The sequence below is a fragment of the Pieris rapae genome, chromosome 2 (assembly GCF_905147795.1).
Source record: "Pieris rapae chromosome 2, ilPieRapa1.1, whole genome shotgun sequence".
Taxonomy (NCBI): domain Eukaryota; kingdom Metazoa; phylum Arthropoda; class Insecta; order Lepidoptera; family Pieridae; genus Pieris; species Pieris rapae.
In genome coordinates, this window is record NC_059510.1 from 6,195,208 (window position 1) to 6,219,167 (window position 23,960).

Below are 23,960 nucleotides of genomic sequence, written 5' to 3' on the forward strand. Positions count from 1 at the left end.
TTTAATGTTATGTATGCCTATCAGTCTTGTCACATTAGATATTGTATTTCATTTTTCTTGTCCCAATGTATCAGTGTGCCGAGAGTTACCAAGCTTTTTATAAATAAATAAATAATAGTAGATAAAATTTACTTTAAAGCCTATGTAATAAGGCTGTTTTACTCGAGCGAGCTCCAACAGTTCAAAAACGAGACTTCGCTCTAAGTCGGACTCATGTACGTAAAAAATGTATTGGATTTTGACGTACGGGTAATAGTTCGCGTTACCTTTCACTATCCTGAGAGGTTGATTTGCAAGCAACGACAAAGGTGGCGTTCTCTATAGTTTAGTTACATTAAATAAAAGTACCAGGTATTTAATATATACTTTTTATTTATACGTTTATAGAGATTGCCTTAATGTTTACCACCTGTTATAATACCTATATGATGCACATCAGTCAATCAATCAGGTGATTGATTAGTGGCTGATGGTCCATTTGATGATTATGTTTTTGGATTTATGTTATTGTACCTTAGGGTTGTATTCCAAATGAGTTTATTTCATTAAAATATTTCACAATACACCACTATGTATTGTACGTTGCGAGATGGTTTTGGGATATTTAATCATTTAATAGTATTTGTTTTATTTCTAAGTGTAGTATGTTACATACCGTAATGTTGGATTAGTATTTAGTTCGAGCGAGCAGCTCTCTCATTATGTGGACCAATGGACTTTTGAAGAAGAAAAAGAAAATTTGAGGAAACTGGCATGACTTAGACAGATATTGTGTCTAAATCTAATAAAAATACTAATCCTGGGGTTTTCAGCGATTTTACTATTAAGTTTGTTTTATTATAATCATGAGATTTTTAGTATTAGACAACTCGAATTGCTTAATCATGTATGTGCTATCAAATCAGTAAAAGAATATAGATTGATTGGGTCTTTAATTAAATATTTTAATAACACTCATTATTTTTTTAGTGTAAAACACACTCTATCTCCCGGCGTAAATACATATATATATTTCATGTTATAGATATGTCATGTTTTTTATGTTTTTTTCAAAGTCACTACCGGCGGGGGTCTTCCCTAAGAGATACGACCCCCAAAATTCGATGTCGAAATCAAAATTCAAGCGTACTTCTCCCTCAAAGGCCGGCAACTCACCTACTAAAAATGGGTATACGGGCTGCGATGACTGCCCTTTTTGGGCGTCCTGCAGGCTCGTTTGCCCCTCTATTATATATATAAAAAAAAGAATAGAAAGATAACGGTCATGATTATAGCAACCCTAATTTTTTAATCGTTCCATAGTTATAATTTGCCTTAATCACATAGAAACGTCAACAAACACACTGACAACTAATTTTAAACAGACCACATACGTACAATGAAACCGCATTAAACTAGTCGACAAAATATACAATTCGTATACAAACACGACCTAAATCCATTTTAATTTTTAACTGTCTATTTTCGGTGTATAAATAGTACCATAATATTTTTTATTGGTTATTGTTACATTTTTCCGTCGTTGCCATGGTTACGATGTTTCCATGGTAACCATAGTGACAAATAGCGTGTACCTCCTTTTATAATACCGAGCTATAACACTTATAATTCTTGAATATAATATTTAAAGGGGTATTCAGTCGCCAGGTATATTTGTTTAATTTTCTTTCTATGCAAAGATTTTTCAACATTACTACAATTTCTTTTATGTGTTGATTTATTTCAGCGGTTAAACAGATATTATGTCTAAGTACATAAATGTCTGAATGTTTGTGTTATTTTTAATAGCTGGAATGAAAAGCTATTGTTAAACCTCCTTTGTGAATTAGCAAATATAGTATAAATAATAACAATCGGAATTCTTTACAAACATATTATACTTAGGACATAACACCAACTCTTTTCTTAGCTTGAATTTCTTAAGTAAAACATTATCATGAGGAAACCAATAGAAAAAGTCACGTTTGTCAGGCACACCGCACAAGGGCTGATCTCCTAAGGTACTGTATTCTTTTGAAACACTTGAATACTGAGATTTGAAGCAGCAAGCATATACGTTAATAAACAATAAATATTTTGAATAATTAAATTAATATAAAGTTAGAATTCCTCCAGGTGGTGTTAAAATCATTCCAGTTTCTTAGAATATAGGTCTTTCAAAAGAAACAGAACATAGTTCGATAGTATTTGGACGTCTAATTGATCAAATGCGAAAATTAACGATAAACAATTCTACAAACCATCAAGACCCCTGTGAATTTATGTTTATTTTTTATAGAACAGGAGCAATATGCACTAGAGGCACAAGTGACCTGTCACATAAGACCATAGACTCGAAGGCCGCCGAGTGTATTCTGAACCTTTGTTTAGAAAATTTATATTTAATTTAATTAATACCGAAAGCTGCTTTATATTAATAAGAAATATCTCTTTTTATATCTAAGAGATCATTTTTTTTCTGAAATTACTTTTTATCCAGTGTTAAATCTGTAGGCAAATTTTTACCGTTTACCAAAGGAATAAAGTCTAATTTAAAATGTTCTCAGTCTGTGATCACAACACACTCATTCGAACAAATTAAAGCTGAGGTGACATTTCAGCACTATTCACCTACAGCGTGTTCACCTAAGTCCTATTTAAATTTAACTTCGTTAGTAAATCAAGTAATTATTTATTGAACTAATTAACGCAATAAAATATTCATTAAATTAATAATGAAATAAGTCAATATAACAGTTATACTAACATAAAATTAGGTTTTAACCGCTATTACGGTGGTGGCAAAACACACAGCGGTTATAACACCCCCCTTCTGCTTCGGGGGTAATAAAAGCTACTAGGAAAGTTTAACGTTAATTTCATTGCTACAGCCCTTCATATGTCTGAAATTTCCATGAAATTCCGTCAACATTTCTACAAATTTTCTTTACAGAAGAATCAGTAAGAGTTTCTCTACCTGGCAAACGTTGTTATAAGACGTTATTTGCTCATGATTTTTTTATAAACAGACGAATATTACGACCAAATGCGAAACATATCAGATGAGTAACAGTGAAAGCAATATAAAAAACTACCGCTATATCTGAAGCAAACTGTATACAAAAGTGCTATTAACTCATAAGGAGCGGTCAGGTGTAGAGAAGGGGTGGGGGGAGGTCGTCGGGAGGGACAATCGGCCTCTAATGAGTCGCCGCTCCAATAATAATTATCTATCTACACTTTTGCTCGACTTTTCATTCTTATTCTAGGGTTGTCGATTTAAATGGAATTTTATTAATAATGCATGGAATTCTAATTATTTAACCTAACCTGTGCACTCCAGGTCTAGATGGACTCTATCTCAAATGAATATTATATTATTATATTTAATTTTTGTAGACTTTTTAAATTCTATGAGTTTTAAGATATTTTATTAAAAAATACTTTTAATTTTATTACCATTCTGCCGTGGTTTGATTGTATTTATTGTCAGATGTATATCAAAATCTAGTAATGTTTTTAATAAAACTATTATTAGTATATTACACATCTTATATAAATAAAAATAACTACATTAAAATCACGAAAAATACGAAGATCAGGAGTAAAATTGCGTAGGTATACATTCCATACTTATAAAACCGCGAACAATGAAAAAGAGTTTGTTCAGCAATTTTGAATCGAATTGAATACATAACGTACATTTTTTGTTGCACTGACAACCCTATTTAAAATAATAGGAAATTTGTTTTCCGGTTCGGTAGCGGACCAATTACGGGATTAAGGAATTATTTCCACTTTTTTCTCCCCGCCATAATTCGCCTCGGTTTCCGCCTATTGAATCTCTTTTGATTAGCCATCTTTCGGTTTTCCGCTTTCCATTGTACAACGTCACGTACGATTTAGCTCGCCTTTAAGCTTCTTATAAATTCTACTCCTTCACTTTATCTAACATGAGTGTGGTAATTTCGTCTTAAATGTATTAACTTTTATTCAATAGTATTTATTTTTAAAAGTCTCACTAACGAAACATACAGACAGAGAACACACAACATACAAAAACAAACGCATGTGCAATGATACCAAGTCTGTACAACATATAATGCGAAACATTACAATTATAAAATAGGGAAGGATAATTTCATAATAAAAGTAAATAAGAATTAATTAGATTAAGAAATACGTATTTGTGTAATATTTAAAATTAGCTGCCATTGTGTAGTTTTGACAAAATGTGTTTTTAATACAATCGGGATATTTATGTACCGAATGCTGCTGCAAGTATACTTAATAGTAACAATGCCTTACAGAGATAGGCATCATAGTATGAACAGGTGGCTCATCTGGTAAGTGATTCCGCCGCCCACGGAAACACACTGATAGAAGGGGTGAATTGAAGGTCTTTTAAGAATTTCTCTTTTCTTGGAGGACCCTAAATCACCATAAATTGGTTTTATGGATTTTGTGAAAGCTGCCCACGAAGTATTTCCGAACCAATTCGGCTTCGGGTCCTTCATGAAAAGAACGTACAAATTCTTAATAAGACGGCAACGCTCTCGCGAGCCCTCTGGCATTGAGAGTGTCCTCTGGCAGCGATTTTCTTGAGATTCTATAAAAGAATATTGTTTGGAACAATTAAGTACTAGCAACTATGAATGATCTTTGAAATACATACAGAATCTGTTATTGGTTCAAAGATCATCGTCATAGCACGAAAACTGTAGCGAATACTTAAACGTTACTGCTGAATTATATTGGTAAAAGATGCTAGTCTCTGGCTCCAGATAGATATCCTGTATTCCAACAGCGTTTAGGTTCAAAGATACTGATTTTCCCAAAGAAGTTAATTGTTTAACTGTATTATAAAATTATTGGAAAATAAGCTATGTGCAATAAAAATGAATTTGTCTGCAAATATTAAAGTGTGTGTTCGTCTTCGTCTGAATAAAATATTACGAGCTCACGGCGCCAAATTTGTTTTGCAATGGCTGAAAAATTAAAATAGCAACAATCCAATTGATCTCAGAGTTTTATTGCGAGGAGCAAATGGAAGGTTCATAATTACGGCTGGCTTAGTTTCGAATGATTTACGATAACGACAATGTAAGTGCTTCGGAAAAACTCACAAGTACTGCCTCAGACCACTCCAGTTGCCAAAAGAACCGGCGACGTACGCTTACGTAGAAAAACGTTTTAAAGATTGCAAACAATGGCGTAGTCTGCTTTCTATTTAGATACTAGCGGATGACGTTGTACACACGTCTTACATGTAATAAAATGATCAAAATCTGTCCATCCGTTTAGGAGTTTATTTACGAACACATGTACAGAATCTTTATATATCGATACCTCCTAAGTATACTGAGTCAACTAACAAATTTAGGTATTTGGTTTTTTTTATATAAACGTACATAATTAACCATGATCTTCACGTTAGTGTTAATTTTTTTTTAAAAAGAACTATAGTTACCGAGATAATTTCACGTATACTAAATCAATTTCAACATCTGTTAAAATCGTACATTGTATACTGATCCAAATAACGTTGTATCAGTGTTCGCGGGGCGTGAGAAGGGACGCATTGATACAAGTTCATTTTGGCTCAGTATACGATGAATGACAGCCAGGGCGCATGCAACTTAAGTTAATATGCTCCTTTCATAAGTTTCTTCCAAGCAGTCAAGGAGATAATATTGAGACTACAAAAATATCGGTTTGCAAAAGGGTTTCTTGGGAAGTCTTCTAAAGCGACTACCGTGAGACAGTATCGAGATATATCAGTTAATACAAATATCAATATAGGTTTTCATAAACCCAAAAAAGGTGTTTGTGAACAATGTCACATTTATATAAACAACAAACAAGTTACCCAGACAGATAAATAAAAGCATGAAGAGCATTTAAAAGAAAAAGAAAAAGCTAGAAAATAAAAGATACAGCAGCATTTGATCATCAAAAGTGTCTTAATGTACCTCACGGGAACGTTAGTACTTTTTATTATAAACGGAAACTTATCTTCTCACGATATTCAGTCTGGGATCTCGACAAGGTTATTGTTTTTCATGGCATCAACAGAAAGCAAAGAGATGTGCAAATGACATTTCTATATGTGTTTTTAAGTTTATAGAAGACACGGTGGGTGAAGGTGTCATGATTACCGGTTTCGGTCAGACAACCGTGGAAGCCAATATAGAAATAGGATTGTTTTCTTAATGTATCTGTTAGCTAGTTCGAAGTTCTGTATACATATACATTTGCCATCGCTTTCTAATAGTGGGTCACACTCAAAATGAAGGCGACAGTATACATGCTTTAATTGAAAGACAGACAAAAGATAAAATTGTTTTATACGCCTTATCAATGGTATACAGCTTTTAGATTTGCCATATCCGACGAAAAACCATACAAAGTTATTGAAGTGTCTCAGGATTTAATAAAAGACTTAAAATCAAACAACTGGACAACTACTAATGATGGATCTAAAATGCCTTGAAACAAAGTCACGAAAGTAGTTGTTAAAGCAGAAAATCCATTTAGGACATTTTATAAAACGAGTTACAAAGATGATGCTTACAAGTAGATAGATTGTGTAAAAAAACCTAAAGCTACACCAAATCGAAGAGAGTTGAATTTTAACATAGATAATATTTCTTTAGCTTATCAGACCCATTCCTATTTACCAAAATAAGTACAAACAATTCATGGATCTTTGTAAGACACTGGTGATTTCTAAGGAGTATCATTTGTTTTTTTAACAATTTGAATTCAAAAAACTCTAATGGAGCAGATGACAGTGATTCAGACTGATTTTTTATACGTTAAATCTTTAAAATTTTCATTTATTTTGATAAACCATAAGGTTTAAAGCTATCCTTTGAGCGTCCTAAACTTTTTATATATTTTTGTTATACATTTATATTATTTTTAATAATATTGTTTAACGAAAGTTACTATTTTTATTGATGTTTGTTACTTTTTATGAAACTTTAATGATACTACATTGATAATTTGTTTTACTTGCATTGTTAAACTTGTAGCATTTAGTAAGGCTAAATAATATTGACAAAAAGGTTAAAAATTAAATAGTTATAACTAAAAATACATTATAATTCTTAAAAATGCGTTGTTTTTGTTAATGAGTCTATTTCTTCCTAGCTTTTATTAATTTCGTAAGGTATTAGAAATAAAATCAGTAATTAAAAAGCCTCGATTAATTATATTAGTCCAGTATACGTTGAGGTTTAAAATTCTAACATAGCTAATTACTTTCCTAGTATAATGAGTCAAGTGATGTAATTTCAATATTTTATTATTAAGTGAGACAAAAAACCCCGTAACTAACCAAAAGTAAGATGATAATAATTAAATGATAATCATATTCCATAATATGTTGGTGTAAACTATAGATTTTGATGTACAACGTACATGAATATAACTGGTAGTTAAACCATTTTACTATTGAGTCCCGCCCGTGTATACTAAGTCATGTACATAAAATAGCATTTAAGAACAAAAATCAGCAAACTCATGTTATACCAAAGGAAGAGCTTTCAATCTTTATTATAAAAACATTAAATTTATTCTGAATTAGTTTGATTTCACAAAAATATAAACGATTTGCCTTAAAATGGCTCTCCTGTAAAATTACTAAAATGTCAGTTGACTCATTATACTTAGGAGGTATCGATATGCTAATTGCTTTTTTCTGTATAAGTAAATAACCTAGTTACCGACTGCAACGCCATCTGGCGGTCTGATTTGTGAATTTAAACCATCCCGGGGCGCCATTAACCAAAAACGTCCGCCAGGCATCATCAAGCAAAAGGTCATTCAAATAGGTTTAAGAGGAGTTCAGTGACATACAAATGTACAGGAGAAATAGTTGAATACAAAAAAATTATCTTCTACTTCTATACTTAAAAAATATGTCGCCGAAGACAGGGGAAAAGATATGGAACACAAGCACGACTAAAGATTTTATTTATTTAAGAACCTGTGGAGGGGTTCTTTAAAATCTGGAATCGTATTATAAAGATAATGTTCCCCTGAAATTGACCCATTACCTCTATCTTCGCATTACTTTAGAATTTGTATTTAACTATTATAATGGTAGAAATTAGGTATAAATCTTTCTATGTTCGTCTGTTAAGGTATTTTTGGAAACAATTGGGGTTTTTTGTCATATTTTATTGGTTCATCGTGTCTATTGAAAAAATGTAAATAAATGATTTTGCTTTATATCAAATTAATCAACAATCGTGAGCAACAATCTTTTACAAAGTGATTTAAAAGGGCCAGTTAGAGATGATTTAAAATCTTATGTACGCCTTTGTTGACGACTGTACACAAAATAAGTAGCGTTGAATTGGGCAAGCGAATCTCAAGTGCTATATTAGAGGCCCGGCCGCTGCATTCGGGTTAATAGTTAGTGCTTACGTGCACAATGTTTGTAACCTTCGTTTTGATTTATGCGATATTCATTTGCCAACGGTGTTTTGGTTAAGATTTGTTGCTGGTCTGTAGATATGCACGCTTAATTTAACAATACAAAATATTCGTATTGTATGTCGTAGAAACATACTGACCATCCTCATTCATTCCCAGGGTTCAAAATCAGTAGAATTTAGGAAAACTTAGGAGTTCAGGCACTTCTCATTCGAATTCTCCGAGAATATAACCGTTATCCATACACAATACATATCCATAAACAACAGACAATGGACGGAGCCTAAGGGCTCGCGAGCGTGTTGTAGGCCTTTCAAAAATTTCCTTTTTTTTTGCTTCCACTTAGTGGTGCGCAGCAAAAATTGGCTTTAAAAACTCAGTTGTAGAACTTAGAAGACGAAATTTCCACTGTATCACCTCGACGTCGGATGAAACCCAGCTGTAGGTTTTAATCTGAACTACTCCTCTGTACACTTTATACTAAAGATACGACTGTGGTAACTTCATTTGTTTTTCTAAAAGCAGCAAATAAGTACTTATTTCTCTGTTTAGTGAAGTAAAAGGGCTGGTTCCTCAGGTTTTACGGTTACTTAGTGAGTTATGAAGTCTATTATCACTACTGTCATGTTATAGGTTGTCATGTGTAAGTTGGCGTGTGGCAGAAAAAGGTACTAATTTTGACAGTTGTGTTGACAGTTCTAACAGCTTGGTAGCCTCACGTGTGTCGGTGCTAATAATTTGTGTTTTAAAGTGTAAAAATCATTACGAAACATGCCAAAAGTAGTGCGGAGTGCAGCTAGAGAAATTATTCTAGCTGTAAAACGTTTTTGTGAAGAGGAGAAACGTAACAATGGGCCGATTATTCCATTTCAACAAGTGAATGCTCGAACAGCGGCTTTGACAGGTAAAGTATTGCCAGTTAAAAGTGATATTTATATCCCCAAATTTAGGGAAAAATAATAATTGCTTTTGAAAGTAAATGTGATTGATGGATAACTTAAAATATTTTTTGTTTTATTTAAGGTGTTTCTGAAAGAACCGTGAACCGTATAGTTTCAGAGGGAAAAATCATGGAAAGTAATTTTACAGCGAGAACTGAAGTCCCTAATCAAGCAGCTCAAGGACCTTCCACATCCACAGCTTGTGATGACAATTCCACACCAGAGAACACTACTTCCGAGGCTAAGACGATAAAACTAGTCACTCCAGGTAAAAGTAGAAAAAGAAAATTAACTGTTTCTGATTTGGATGACTTTGATCTTTGTGTTATTAGACGCAAAATCCAATCTTATTATTTAAATAATTCCGTCCCTACTCTCAGAAAATTACATTGTGATCTAAAGGCAGACATCAATTTCAAGGGTAGTATAGAATCTCTCAGAAAAATACTACACAAGTTGGGATTTAGTTATAAAAAGAATAAATCCAAAAGGATGGTTCTCATGGAGCGATATGATGTTGTTGCCTGGCGATCAAGATTTTTACGAGAAATAGACAATAATAGAAGGAGTGACAATCCGAGGCCAATCGTTTATTTGGACGAGACTTATTTACACCCTGGCTATAAAGTTAAAAAATGTTGGCAGTCTGAGGAAACTGAAGGTGTCCTTACAGAAGTCTCAGAAGGTCAGAGATGGATCATAGTGAATGCCGGAAGTGAGAAAGGTTTTATCCCCAATAGTCTTTTGTGTTTCAAATCTAAGACCAAAAGTGGAGATTATCACGACGAGATGAATGGAGATAACTTCAGTAAATGGCTACAAGAAAAGCTTATCCCAAACTTAGAGCCCAATTCATTAATAGTGATGGACAATGCGTCATATCACTGTATTAAAATAAATAAACGCGTGACAATGAACAGTAAGAAACAAGAGATGCAAGATTTCATAAAAAAAAACAATCTTTCATACTTGGAAACCATGAAAAAAGCAGAATTGTATGAAATTATAAAAACAATCAATCAGGAGAATGTCTACTTAATTGATGAAATATTAAAGAAACATGGTCATAAGGCTGTAAGACTTCCGCCTTATCATTGTGACTTTAATGCAATAGAATTCATTTGGAGTTCGTTCAAAAGAATATTTGCAGACACAAATGTTACTGGCCTCTCTGAAAACATGGAACAGAGAATCCATAGTGCATTTTCCAAAATAACTGCTGAAGAATGGCAGAAACACTGTAATCACGTTATAAATGTTGAAAATAATTATCGTATGACAGACAACCGCCTTGAAACAGTAATGGAACCATTTTTAATTGATTTGAATAGCAGCGACTCAGATTCTTCTGACACAGATGACTCTGAAGAATTCATGGAAGGAATAATGCCTCTAACAGACCATAATTACTATAAAAAATAATTTTTTGTTATTAAGTTTTTTATTTACCTTTAATGTAATATCTAAGAATATCCATCAATCCAAACTAAACAAAAAAAGTGGCAACACAGAGGGTTGTAGGAGGCGCCGCCACTGGAACGCCAACTTATACTTGACAGTCTATACGAGCCATGACGAAGACAGCCATAGATAACAGAAGTATGTATTTCGCCACTGTAGCGACTGTACAGTGTCATAGATAAAGGTGAACATAAATAATTGTGAAGTGTCTAAGTTTTTGTACAACTACCCTTTATGTTGAACTAGTGTTGTTCCTTTACTTTCAATTCCATAAAAATGTTACTAACTGTTACTTTAATGATTTTCATATCAAACAATAATAATTTGATATTTTAACTGATAACTTCTTATACAATATATATATGTATATAGTATATACTACTAAAAATATAGCTATATGTTGGTCTTTCTTAAATTAATTACTTATAAACTGTATAATAAGTCGTAATCGATAATTGATAAAACTACTTACATACTCTATAATCGTCAGTTTCGATGATGATGGTGCTAGCGAAAGCGCTGTATCCTTTAAAGAAGTAAAAAGAGGAGAAGCAAATATCTGCTTTTAGAATTAATATAAATCATTAAAAAGTTAAGTCTATGTGTAAGTGGAGTGAAAGTTACCGAACGAATTTTTATACGGGTTTTACCATTAGATTGTGATTTCTGACTGAGGTCTTATGTATATGTATTGATGAAATCTAACCAATATTGTTAAAGACGTTACAAAATACATTATCGAAGCTTCGGCCGGAAGCTAAACAAAATAAATAAAATATATTATATGCATCACTTCTTGTAGACATCACTTGTTTCATCAAGTAGGTAGTCACTTGTTTCAAGGTAAGTATCTAATCTCAAACAGCTTGTTCTTGTCTGTTTACATCTTGAGAACATACACTTCACTTCATACACTTAAGAAAGAATATTAAACTGTGCGTTTAACTGTCATTTTCATACAAAGGTGTATCATGTATACATACACCGATTCGACCTACCATGGATAGGTTGTATCGACAGATGGCTATTAGAATCCGTCGATTGGTTATTGGCTCACTTCTATCAATATTTGGATTAAGACGTCTATCTCAGATGGTCGAAAATAGATACAGGTAGGTTATTGGGTTTAGGCATTAGTGATACATCTAATCAAACAATAGTCGTATAAGACCTTAACTATGCATAAATCTATGTAAATGTGTGAGTGTGGCTGAGGGTTGTTGTAAGCGTACGCAGTGCTGTGTTAGATTTGGAACCCTAGAGTCATGCCAAAATATGTAGTAAGGGTTCTGTAGAATCGAATGCCAATTCGGCTAGCATAGTTTTTACGCCTTTTGTGAGTTCTCTCTATCTTTTTGACTATCCGTATATTAGAGGATTTTAAAATAAAGGAAAGGAAGGATTTTATTATAAAGGAAATGTGGGCGTTAGCGTCGAGAATAAAAAATGTTTCTTAGATTCCCGATTTGTTAGCGGGAGTGCATGCAGTGTGTGATACCGTAAAATATAATAGTAATTTAATTTTCTTATGGGCGGACTGTAAAAATTATCTTTTCTGTTTCATATAGACTGTTTATCAATGTACTTTGTTTTGGCTTTGTATATTGTCTAAGTGTTTTTTTACAATATGCATGTTAGCAGTAAGATAACTAATAAATGAATAATATTATTAAGTCATAAAATAACTTTGCATTCTAATATCCATTACCAAAGACCTAAGATTAGAAGCACTCAGAGTCAAGAGTTGGCATTAGATCGGGAACTATGAGATATGAAAGATTCGCTTAAAGCACTTGTATGCGATCAATAAATTAAATAGCAATGATATTACCGTAATACAGTTTTGTTTACACTATCGTACATTTATTGAAATGTGTTTTTTACCAGATTGAAACCTGTTTAATCAGATGGTTTTGCAATTTTATTTGCTGTTATCTGCTTTAAAACCTGAACGGAGACGGGTTGGATATATTCCGTATAAAATGTTTACGTCCTATATTTATTATCATTATAAGTTACCGCGTTTTAATCCGGTTAAAGAACAATTTGTATGTTGGTTTCGCGGATTTCTCTTAAACAGTAACCTAAAACAGTTAGTAATGTAATATTTTGTATCACCGACCACACAGACGTACGTACTTTTAAAAATAATGTGCAATATTCGAATCCATTTCGTCTTAGATTTTTATCCAAATTGGTCCAGCCGTTTAGGAGCAGTTCCTTTACAATCACAGGGACAGAAGATTGAACAGTTTTTGACTGAGAAAAACTTTTAAAGTCAGACATGACAGCACCTATGCAGTCGAAATGGGCAAACGACCCAATAGATCCAGGTTCACAACGCCGCTAAACTTTGTTAACCGTGGGATTATCCAACGAGTCTGTCTGTAGTCGTTCTCAATAATTAAACGTTAATTACTCAGTGTAAGCAACCTGTTTAAGAAAAAGATAAAATGTAAATTGTTACAAGCCATTACAACCATTTCGAGTGGTCCTGTTAGGGTATGTGCACACTGGCTACCAATCGAGTAAAAACATTCAATAAATAAATCACATAATTTCACTATGTATTAAACACAAAGATACCTCAAGTAGAAATCAATAAAAAGTTATCTTTTGGAAGGTCAGTCGGCTGGGTTGGGAATTTAGATTTAATGTCACATATTTGATGATGATTAATAATTTGATTATTATTAATTCTGATTTTAAATAATTTGCTGTATATAGGTGTCACTGAAAATCAATGTTGTTTGGTTAAAGCGAAGTTTGACCCATATTTCATCAAAGTGATTGGGTTTTATATAATCTGTGTGTGTGTGTGTTAAATCTAATAAACATTTTTCTTTCTTACATAAACATATTTCGTATAATATATTATTAATATATAGTATAATATATTTTCGATACTTCTTACGTATAAGACCTGGTACTTCCCTCACTTAGCGCATAGCATATGTATATTCAGGCAATATTGACTGCCACAGGGGCCAAACTTTTCAATTTCATTTGCAAGCTTAACATTGTGTTATAATTAAAAGTTTAAATACATGACATTATATTATCATAGTTGAAAAATGTGTTCACAGCCTAATGATGTTAATGTAACACAGATTATTAAGTCTAGTGTCAATTTGTGTAAGCTTCTGTAGGGGTCAATGTTACCGTTTAATGATCTTTAGATTATTTAGTCTTTAAGTATTGCCACCAAGGATCGAAATGAAGAGGCAAGCATTAAGATATATTATTAATTAGTTTATCTCATTAAACTTACGATACTTACTGAATTTATTAGAAGTAGATGCAGTAACTTATGTGCACAGGCATTTATCACAAATATTTATCAAGTCACGTACCGAGGTCTGTAGAGCGATCTTACATTTTAATTCCTCATTCATAAAAGAACTTTGGGTAAGAGTCGAGATTGAACGGTGAATATTTCGCGTACTACTATTACTTCGTATGCTATTTAAGCTATGCGATTCAAACTAAGCTATTCTTTAAAGTGTTAAGCCTCAAACAATTTTGACTCTAACTATCTATATTTTAACCCTTTTAGTTATACTTATTTACAATAGCTGATTATGACAACACATTGATTCATGAACTGTAGGAGAGGTTTAAAATCGTCAGATATAGGCGCGCTGGTCAGCTTCTGCCAATTATAGGTAGGCACCAATGGAGTTCCTTTCTATGTGCGCATTTAACATTTGCTCGAACGGTGAAGGAGAACATCGTGAGGAAACCGACATGTCTTAGACCCAAAAAGTCGACGGCGTGTGTCAGGCACTGGAGGCTGATCACCTACTTGCCTATTAGATTTAAAATTGATCATTAAATAGAATCAGGAATTTGAGGCCAAGACCTAAAGAGGTTGTAGCGCCACTGATTTATTTTTATTATTATTGCTTATATCTACTAAAGCATATTACCTAGATGGTTATAAAGCGAGAAAAATAAATAGGTATATAAATATACCTATTTATTTATATTAATAAATAGGCTTATTAGTAAGCGGTACCAAACAGTAATTACATAAATTGTCTTTTATTAAGATAACTTTTACACATTTAAAGAAAAACACTTTTTTTACGGATTATAGTTTTAAATTTAAAATTATGTCCAAATAATTATAAGTTTAAATACAATAATACATAACTATAATCCGTAAAAAAAGTGGTTTTCTTTAAGTAATAACATAATACAATATACTCGTATATCATCATTTTTTTTTTGTGTACGTCGGATACCAGTAATTTCGCCTAGCTGGATCTGCAGAGTGGAGGAGGATATGCTGCAATTGGCAAGAGGTGGTATACGTTTCTTCTCGGATAAGACGCTTTCATTGATCATTTTTATCCCTTCATCATACAACTTAGTGTTGCTTATATGAATGAACAAATCACTGGTTTGGTAGAGACCTGCACGCTTAACCGCTAGGGACCGCTCGTGTAATTGATATTATAGATAATAAATTAATCGGATCCTGCACCCCTCTTAAAAGCTTATTGGCAATGTTTAGCTTTAGCAATGAGCAGGCAAATCTGTACACACATCCATCACTGCGATTTGTGAAGTCTAAGAGCTGATAATGTTTGAAAAGAGGAAACGTTGCGTTTGATTGTGATTGGACTTGGTCTTGACGTGTCGCGTCTTAACGGCTATTAGTCTAGAGATGTTGTGGACACATCATCATTATCGTAATTTTATTGAATAAAATAATATATCAAGACTAGCCGTTGTAGTATATAGTTGAATTGCGCGATCTTATTTTATGTAAACGATATGAAGTATTATTTATTCTTGACCCAAATTATATCTATTAAAATACAGTTTTGTATGTTATGTTTATAGCTTAATATTATTATAAAACAAAATATTTTTATTGAATAAAAGATACAATTTAAATTTAATGTATTTTTTAAATTTATCACAATATTTAAAAAAATAGTATTAAATTATAGAGTTGGGGCAAGCTCTTGGACTATTATGGGGAAGTCTTTTGCAATAGGACACTTTAATGTGTTGACTTTTATTGGATTGTTAAATACTTGTAAAGTGATCGCTTGCTATAACTTTACGACAAACATTTGTTCCAACAAATACAAGGTCTCAGTTATAAAATAGATGTAATAATAATATTTAAGTCGTAAATAATTAAAAAAACATAAGTGTTTAACATTAAATAATAACAAAGCACACCTAAAGTTATTTGCGCGTCACATTAGAATTAAGAACTAAGCTAGCAACGAAAACAAGAACATTGTACATCCATAGACTAAAAATAAGTACAGCAACGAATGAAATTTTATTGTGGATCAATAGATAGTAATCTGTAGATATAGACTATTATCATACATAAACTAAGTATAATAAATATGCTAAGTATTTTAAGAACAGTATTTAGTAAGGCTGATTTTTTTATTAATCAGTTTTTTGTTTGGTATTCTTCATACGATATTTTATATAAAATAGAAAAATATACTTTATGTATGAGCTGATTACGAGATTTCAGCGTTTACGGCCTCATCAAAAACATTAAATAGCTTATTATAAACCCTTTTAGCCGAAATATTCCTCTGAACACGCCCGATGTTTGTTTAAACTCAATTTTAGTATCGCATTACATGGCTTTGGAAAAAAATCTGCGTCGCTAAAGCTGTGGTTCTCAAACTACCTTCACTTATAACGTTAATTACTTATTATAAACTTTTAAGTGCGTTTTTTTGGTAAATAAGTTTGATTTATTCACTATATTGACAACACTGTTAATTAAATTTAGTTTGTACCTTCATACTAAATAAATCCTTTTGTTTTTTTTATATACAGAATTTTAGACACAAACATACATGTACATGGACGAGAAAGCAAGTAGATGGATGAAATTATCTATTAACATTGTCCGCAATATTCAGTTTATTCTATATATTTCTATCTGTATCAAAGGTGTTCTCAAAATTCAATTAAATTAAACTTTGAGAACACCAAACCCGGCATTAGCGTAGTGCGACTATTAAGTAATAGTTTTAGGCCGGATGCGTTTAGTAAATATTTCAGTGCACCGACGAACAGCGACGACTATAGAGCCAAATAAATAAATTTTGTTTGTTTAAAAAACGTATTATTACTATTTTTTAACATAATCAAAGATAGTACGGAGAATGATTTTAAGTGAGTATTTTTTAAATCATAGGATGGAGCATAAGAATGCTAAGTGATACCTGCATCTCCTTTTCATAAAAACATAACTACTGTCATTACCCTTTTTAAATTAAGTATTATTTTGTCTTGAATGGTGTACTTGTACTCTTTTAGTATTTTGGATTAAGTTTAATTTACTACTTTTTAAATAGTATACCATGAAGGAGAGAGTTTGGAAGAAATTTGCAGTATGATTCAAATTACTTTTAAAAATTTAGTCTTTCAATGTTATAAATATATATGAGAGATAATGTAATAAGAGAATACGATGTAATTTATTTTATTATAATAGCAACATCAAGAATATTAAAGCCAAATGGCTTTAATATTCTTGCACAGGTTTAACAACAACTTGGCAAATATAAGAAGCTTAGAATATGCGACGTATATATATATGGAAAACTTTTTAAGCCGGACGACACCGCATGATTGTTTCTTTTCAGATCATACAATAGTTTTAGAATTTTTCTATTCTCTCTCTACTACTTACAATAAAAATTCTCTCTACTCTACTAAGTACTCGTCAGTTTTACTAAACGATTACTCAGTATTTGAAACTAATATATTGTTTCGTATATTATAGTTTTAATAACTACTCCACTGTACTCCTGTTTCAGAAGCGCCAATAAATTAATTAGAAATTCGTTAAAGACGTCAATCGCTTGTCTATACATCCCATCCATCATATATACACTCACAAACAATTTGAGCTAATATCAACCATAGCGCTGTAATAATACATCACAGAATCCATTTAAAAATACTCTTAGCGTATTATACAATGTATGGTAAATGTATTTAGTGCCGTTTTGGAGGAATCTTATAATATGCCTTATTTAATAGTTACAAGGGAATCGATTTATTTCAAGTATAATTCTTAATCTACGTCGTAACGATAATATTAAATAAAATTGATAGATACTAAATTCTGGTAGTATTTCCTTGTTGTATTGCTATATTTATTTGTTGAGCGAGGAAAGCGTTAGCTCTGAGGTCACTAGCCCCAACTTAAATCTTTAAAATCGCCTGTGCATTTGAGATTATTGTCAAATATAATAAGAATGTAAAATACGTTTATTATTGAACATAAGATATACAGGTATCAATTATTCCACGTCATTAAATTTGAACCTGTAGGCATCACTACTCGTCGGCAAAGAAGACAGAGGGTGCAGGCCGAGAGAAATCCGGCGTAAAAATCTCTCGATACTCTTTTAAAAATGCAAATCATCAAACAACACATATTTTAAAACAAATATAGCAAATTAATTAGAATCTCTCCTTATTAGCCTTTTTTTAATTTAAACCGTTTCCTACGTACCTCTTACGTGTAGACGGTGTCTTTTTTAACGCACGGAAATACTGTTACACTAAGCCCTACGTCATTTGCTCAGGGATAATGTGCTAATCAAAATTAAACTACTTTATAACACCTGATGGAGGCATCCAGCAAAAAGAACCCAGAGATAGGTTGTCGTCCATTTTTAAACGCTACAGCTATAGATTTTTCCCTGTATTTACTCAAATATCATTTCAAGCGGTAAAAGATTTCAATAGCAATAAAAATATCCGTGTTCATGTCGATTTTATAGGAAACAATCACTGATTACACCAAATTGTACACAACACAAAACTACCCAAAAGACGCACTATCTTTGCACAACGCCTATTCTCCTTCAGAGGCCCTTTCATAAAAACAAAATTTTTAACATCGCTTATTTATACATTAATTAAGCAAAATCTTCTCATACCGTCCTATGCTGAAAAAGAAAGTATTCTTCTTGTGCAAAAGTATTTTAAATATTATGTCAATGAGGTTAAGTGTTATATAATGAGTTAACTAGGCCAAGGACCAACACAGGGAATCCTACTGTGAATATTTTTATTGTATGTAATAAAAATGATGTACCTACAGTTTTTCGGATATTTTGAAGTCAGCTTAACAGAAATCAAAGTCCATAGATATTAGAACAAAACGCATAACTACTCCGAAATTACAATTGTCGTTAAAAATTTAAGATATTCACGAGTAAAGTCGAGGGTTTAAATTTACTTAAGTTCATTGAGGACGGTAGCTATCAATGAATGGCTTGAAATAGTGTTTATGGATAATTTTATGGTATGGAGGAAGTTGAGCTTTTTATGTTTTTTAACGGCAATTTTATGATCATATTAGGTGTACAATGGGGTGATGGAAGGTTAATGAGATGTTTTATGACTTTGCGGATTTGGTTTTATTTGAATTTTGGTTTCTACTTTCAAGGAAGTAACAATTAAGACAAATTATTATTTTGCCTGTATTAAGATATATTTATTAAACTTACACATATTTGTGCAAGAAACGTGAACTTTTAAAGCCATTAACCCCTTTTAACAAAAAAACGGCTTGAAAAAGGGAAATTAGTTAATTTGCCACGCCACTTAACTAATAGGCAAAACAGTTTACGGAGACGCGACGGATAAAAAATTATACCATATTTATGCAAGTGTTAACCTCTACTATTGTCACTCGAACGAAGTTAAACAATAATAAAAACATAAATATTATTTTTATTAGAGTAATTGCTAATTTATTTGTTTAAGAGGCCAATATCTTCTTTCGATCTTCTAATGACGAATAATAATTATTCGTAATCTCTTCCTTAATTCAATATTGACCGCCCCCATAGGAAACGACTAAAACAACCCTGTCCTTTTAATATACTTTTATTTTTAGTACATTTCATAAAGTAGGTGACCGGTGCATTTTTATCCTGTAAAATGTGTAAAGTAAAAAATTCAATCATTAAGTAGACCCGAAACGAGACTATTATTAATCTCCAAAGTCATACCTACTCAAACACTCTGCTCGTTGTGTAGCGTTCAACACCGCTGTTACTCGATAGTGGCCCTTTTGCAGAAAAGTAGACAAACGTATCTCGATAGTTAAAGTATTAGGGGTTTGTCTAGACGACCACCCCATACAGGTCACTTTGCGGCGTCCATGTACATTTGCGACAAGTGTCCGTCTGTTTGTTGGTGGTCTGGAAAACGTTAAAGCAGAATTTTTAAATTTAAATTTTTAACATTATTTACGAATTTAAATTGTGGTGGTAATATAGGAAGTGAGTAAACACAGCAAACATATACGGAATGCATCTTTCTGAATCTCTTAATATTTTTATCAAAAGTATACGTAGATTAGTTTTAGAGTAGTCTAGAAAAGGAATTCTTTGACAGACATTGAACCATACACACCAGCATGATATTAACATGCCTAAAAATCATATTTTATAGGCTCAACGGGCACGCAGGATACGCCCCATTAATGTCGAGCTTGGCCTCGGTGCCGGAGCGGTGCTCGATGGAATCGGGGCCTGTGGTGCTGGGTCTACACTCAAAGCCTAAAAGTGGGTAAGGTCTCACTATATTCAGAGGGATAGACATTACCTCCTTAAAACACCTCAGCCCTCCACACGCCCATAAGATGGGCTGTCGGTGTTCGCCAACCTAAACAAATCCGACATATTCTGAAAGCGGTAACGGGCTGTTCAGGAGCGAGATTCCAGCCCATATACCGGCAAGTCTACGGTCAACCCTAGACGTCACCCTCAATTACCTCCTTAAACCTGCAGCTTTACATGTTCCCAGCAGGAGATTGCACTCCAGACTTCCTAGTATAGACAAGAGACTCTCTAAATCGAAAAAATGCTTAAGTCTCATTTTCTTTTTTGTCATTGGTATTGCAAGTGTTAATTAAGCACATAAAGAAAACAATAGATTTGCACTACTACAGTTATCCCTGCTACGACGATCGATGCTAGAATGATCTCGCTGCTAAACCGTTTCAGTCCTGGAACTGGATACATTTGTAACAGTTTTGGAAAGACTGAGAGAGGAATGTAACATGTTTTTAAAGTAAAAATTTGTTAGTAAGTAAGTTAGTTAAGATACCCCAGGCATCACATCATCCAATTTGATTTCCAAACCTTACTTGTATCTAGATTGAGCATTTTGACAAACTTTTCTAAAAAACCTAAAATTTTCTTTCAGTTTTTTATAATTTATAAAAATACCTATGTATTATTTCCTTCGTGTTTGTTATATTTGCCTATAGGCGCTTGTGACATGTATTGTATTTTATTTTTCTAAATATTATTAGTAATTTAATCTAGTAAATATTAATTATTTGTAACCAACGTATATATTCTTATATACCAATTCATGGGTGCGCCGAGCGTTGATAAAGCCTATGTAAATAAATAAGGTTTTCAAATTCTAACACAAAGTCAATTCTTTATTGAATTCCTTATGTTAATATTTTACACGTTATAATTTATTACAATAAGTACCTTGGTTAAGCACAGCAATGTTGTGAGAAGGCATGCTCCACCATAGTTAATTGCAATCCTATACATTTCTTTTCTCACATTATTTATTTGTTATACTTGCTTCATTTTGGCTTCACATTTCAAAATGGAGAACTTAACATTTATAAAAGAAATTAAAGTCATATACTCTGTAACAGTGTAGTACATTTCTTATGTAATAATTTATTTAAAGATTTGGTAAACCTCAAGTTATTTGCCTCGCTCTTCAAACATTCCTTTGATGTTTTGTTTATTGATGAGGTCAATTGTCCTGGTTGATGCAATCCCAATCAGGACGTAGGTGGAACCAGTTGGCCGAGAAGGTCTCAAAGAGTAAAAGGCCTTTATATATCTTCCCTTTTTTTAAACATATTAGGATACTTACGAATAACGTCGATTTCCAGCTTCCATCTCTCACCCATAATGAGCAAATATTACTATGTATGCTGATGAGAAAGACATAAAATGAAGTGATTATTAGCAAATGTGTTCTGTAAACAACGATGGGAAGCAATGATTATTGCACTGATAATTTGCACATGCGGTCGATTTTAAACATGAAACATGTTGTAACGCGTTTTAAGGATCTAAAGGCTGACATTTCTGGATGTATGTTATAGACATATTTTTATTAATAACAAATCAGTTTTTTTACAGAACAGGGGGCAAGGGCAGGATCCTCATCATCAGAGGGCTTGCGAGCACATTGCCGGTATTTTAAGAATTGCTACGATATGTTCTTGTACCTAAGTTGAATTGCTTCGGAAATACTTCAGTGGGCAGCTTACATAAACGCTGCGCGGCAAAAACTGTTTATAAAACGCGTCTGAAACGACGGACGTCAAGGTGATACGGCTGGTATTTCATATTTTGCCTCGACGTCCGATGATGGAATCTTAATAAATAGTAAATAACAACATTAGTAGCATATTTTTTGTTTAGTTATTGCAGACTTTTGTAAATTTGTTCGGCTTTAATAAAAAAATGGTAAACCACTTCGTCTACGTTAGCCCGATTCTAAATGTATTTTGTAAATTTAACTTATTAATAAAAAGGGCTTATGCACCATCAATTAAAGACAATTTAACATTCATTCATGTGCTAGCGATGGGTGTTTGTTTACCTGACGACATTTCCGGCGCACGTGCCACTGAGTAACTCGAACTAATGTTAATGCAGTACTCAGCTAGTGATGTGATATCGATGTCGATGACTTTGGATTTAAACCAAAAATTGTTTTGTTTATTTATTTACAGCATCGCTCTATACAGTAGCTCATGTGTGAGCGTCATGGTCAGCATGGAAACGTCTGAATCGGATAATCTGATTCCACCTGTTTCTGTCCAGCGCCTTTTCTATGACCGTGTTTAGTCGGTCCATCTGATTAGTGAACAGCCATTGTTCTTTAGCATTTACACTATACAATTACCAGAAAACTTATGCTATCCATTCATCTTTTCTAAATATTTTTTTAAATCAAAGTATATATATTATATCAATACACTTCACAAATAGCTCGCTTATCAGTGAAGAGTAGAGAATACTATTAAGCTGCGAGAGTAGAGTAGAGCTAGCGGAGCTTCTAGCGCTGAACTGGACGAGTTAAATTATAGGTTTACATAGAACCATATAATAATTATAAGAATACCTACTAAAAAATATAAGAACACACTTATCGATAATTTGTTCAAGATCATCGTACGTCACTAGCAATCCTGAGAAGGATGAGCGGTAATGCAATGTTTACAGCTTCACTGAGTCGATAATACTCGTTTGCTTCCATTTCCTTACTAATGATTTAATGATGATTAAGTAGTTTTATTGTATTTTAGGAACATCTCTATTTTCTAGTATTTCATCGCGTTTTTGATGTTTCCATCATCAATTATCTTTTTGGATATTTTGTTGACATTTGTGTAGTTTTTTGATAGATTTTTATTTAAGTTTGTTTTTTGATTTAGATTCTAAATAACGGGGCTTAGTGTTGCCTAGAACAGCTTAAATACGCCGCCTGTTGCACCATATATTTTTTTTAATGTTATTAATTCTTGTGTTACTCACTCTGCGAATAAGTAGATATATTATAAAGAAAGCATTGTAAGGAAACCGGCTTGCCTGATCCCCAAAAAGCCGATGGCGTGTATCAGGAATGAACAGAATGCTGATCACCTACTTGTCTATTATATAAATAAATTCAGAAATCTGAGGCCCAGAACTAAAAAGGTTATAGCGCCACTAATTTATTTTATTTTATTAAACTGTTTGTTTAATCATTGTATCCATACAACTAATTATTTCTATAATTCCATAAAATACTAAAATATAGACATATAAAATACATACATATAAAATTAGAATCTACAAGGTAATTGTAAAGTCAGTTCACACGAGTTGAAGGAGATGCGCGTCTTAGAAAATTCTTCGGCCGGAAGTTGAAGCTTGGCATTTTCATAATTCAACGCTGCCTCCGCCGTATTCATATGATAATTTTATAAGAATGCGACGAGTTAGTGTGAATATGGCTTTAGGTATAGGTTCGACTGTTATTATATAATAGGACTTGTAATTGCAGTTATTTAATTACAGC

The 23,960-nt window shown here is 32.6% G+C and overlaps 1 protein-coding gene across 1 annotated transcript; it reads left to right on the plus strand.

Moving 5' to 3' along the window:
• The first annotated feature begins 9,273 nt into the window (after window positions 1–9,273).
• On the plus strand, window positions 9,274–20,411 carry LOC123690059. Its single transcript, XM_045632668.1, has 3 exons — window positions 9,274–9,328; window positions 9,448–10,622; window positions 20,301–20,411. The coding sequence occupies exons 2-3, from the start codon at window positions 9,495–9,497 to the stop codon at window positions 20,409–20,411; spliced, it is 1,239 nt and encodes a 412-aa protein (XP_045488624.1). The 5' UTR covers window positions 9,274–9,328; window positions 9,448–9,494.
• Window positions 20,412–23,960: the final 3,549 nt, after the last annotated feature.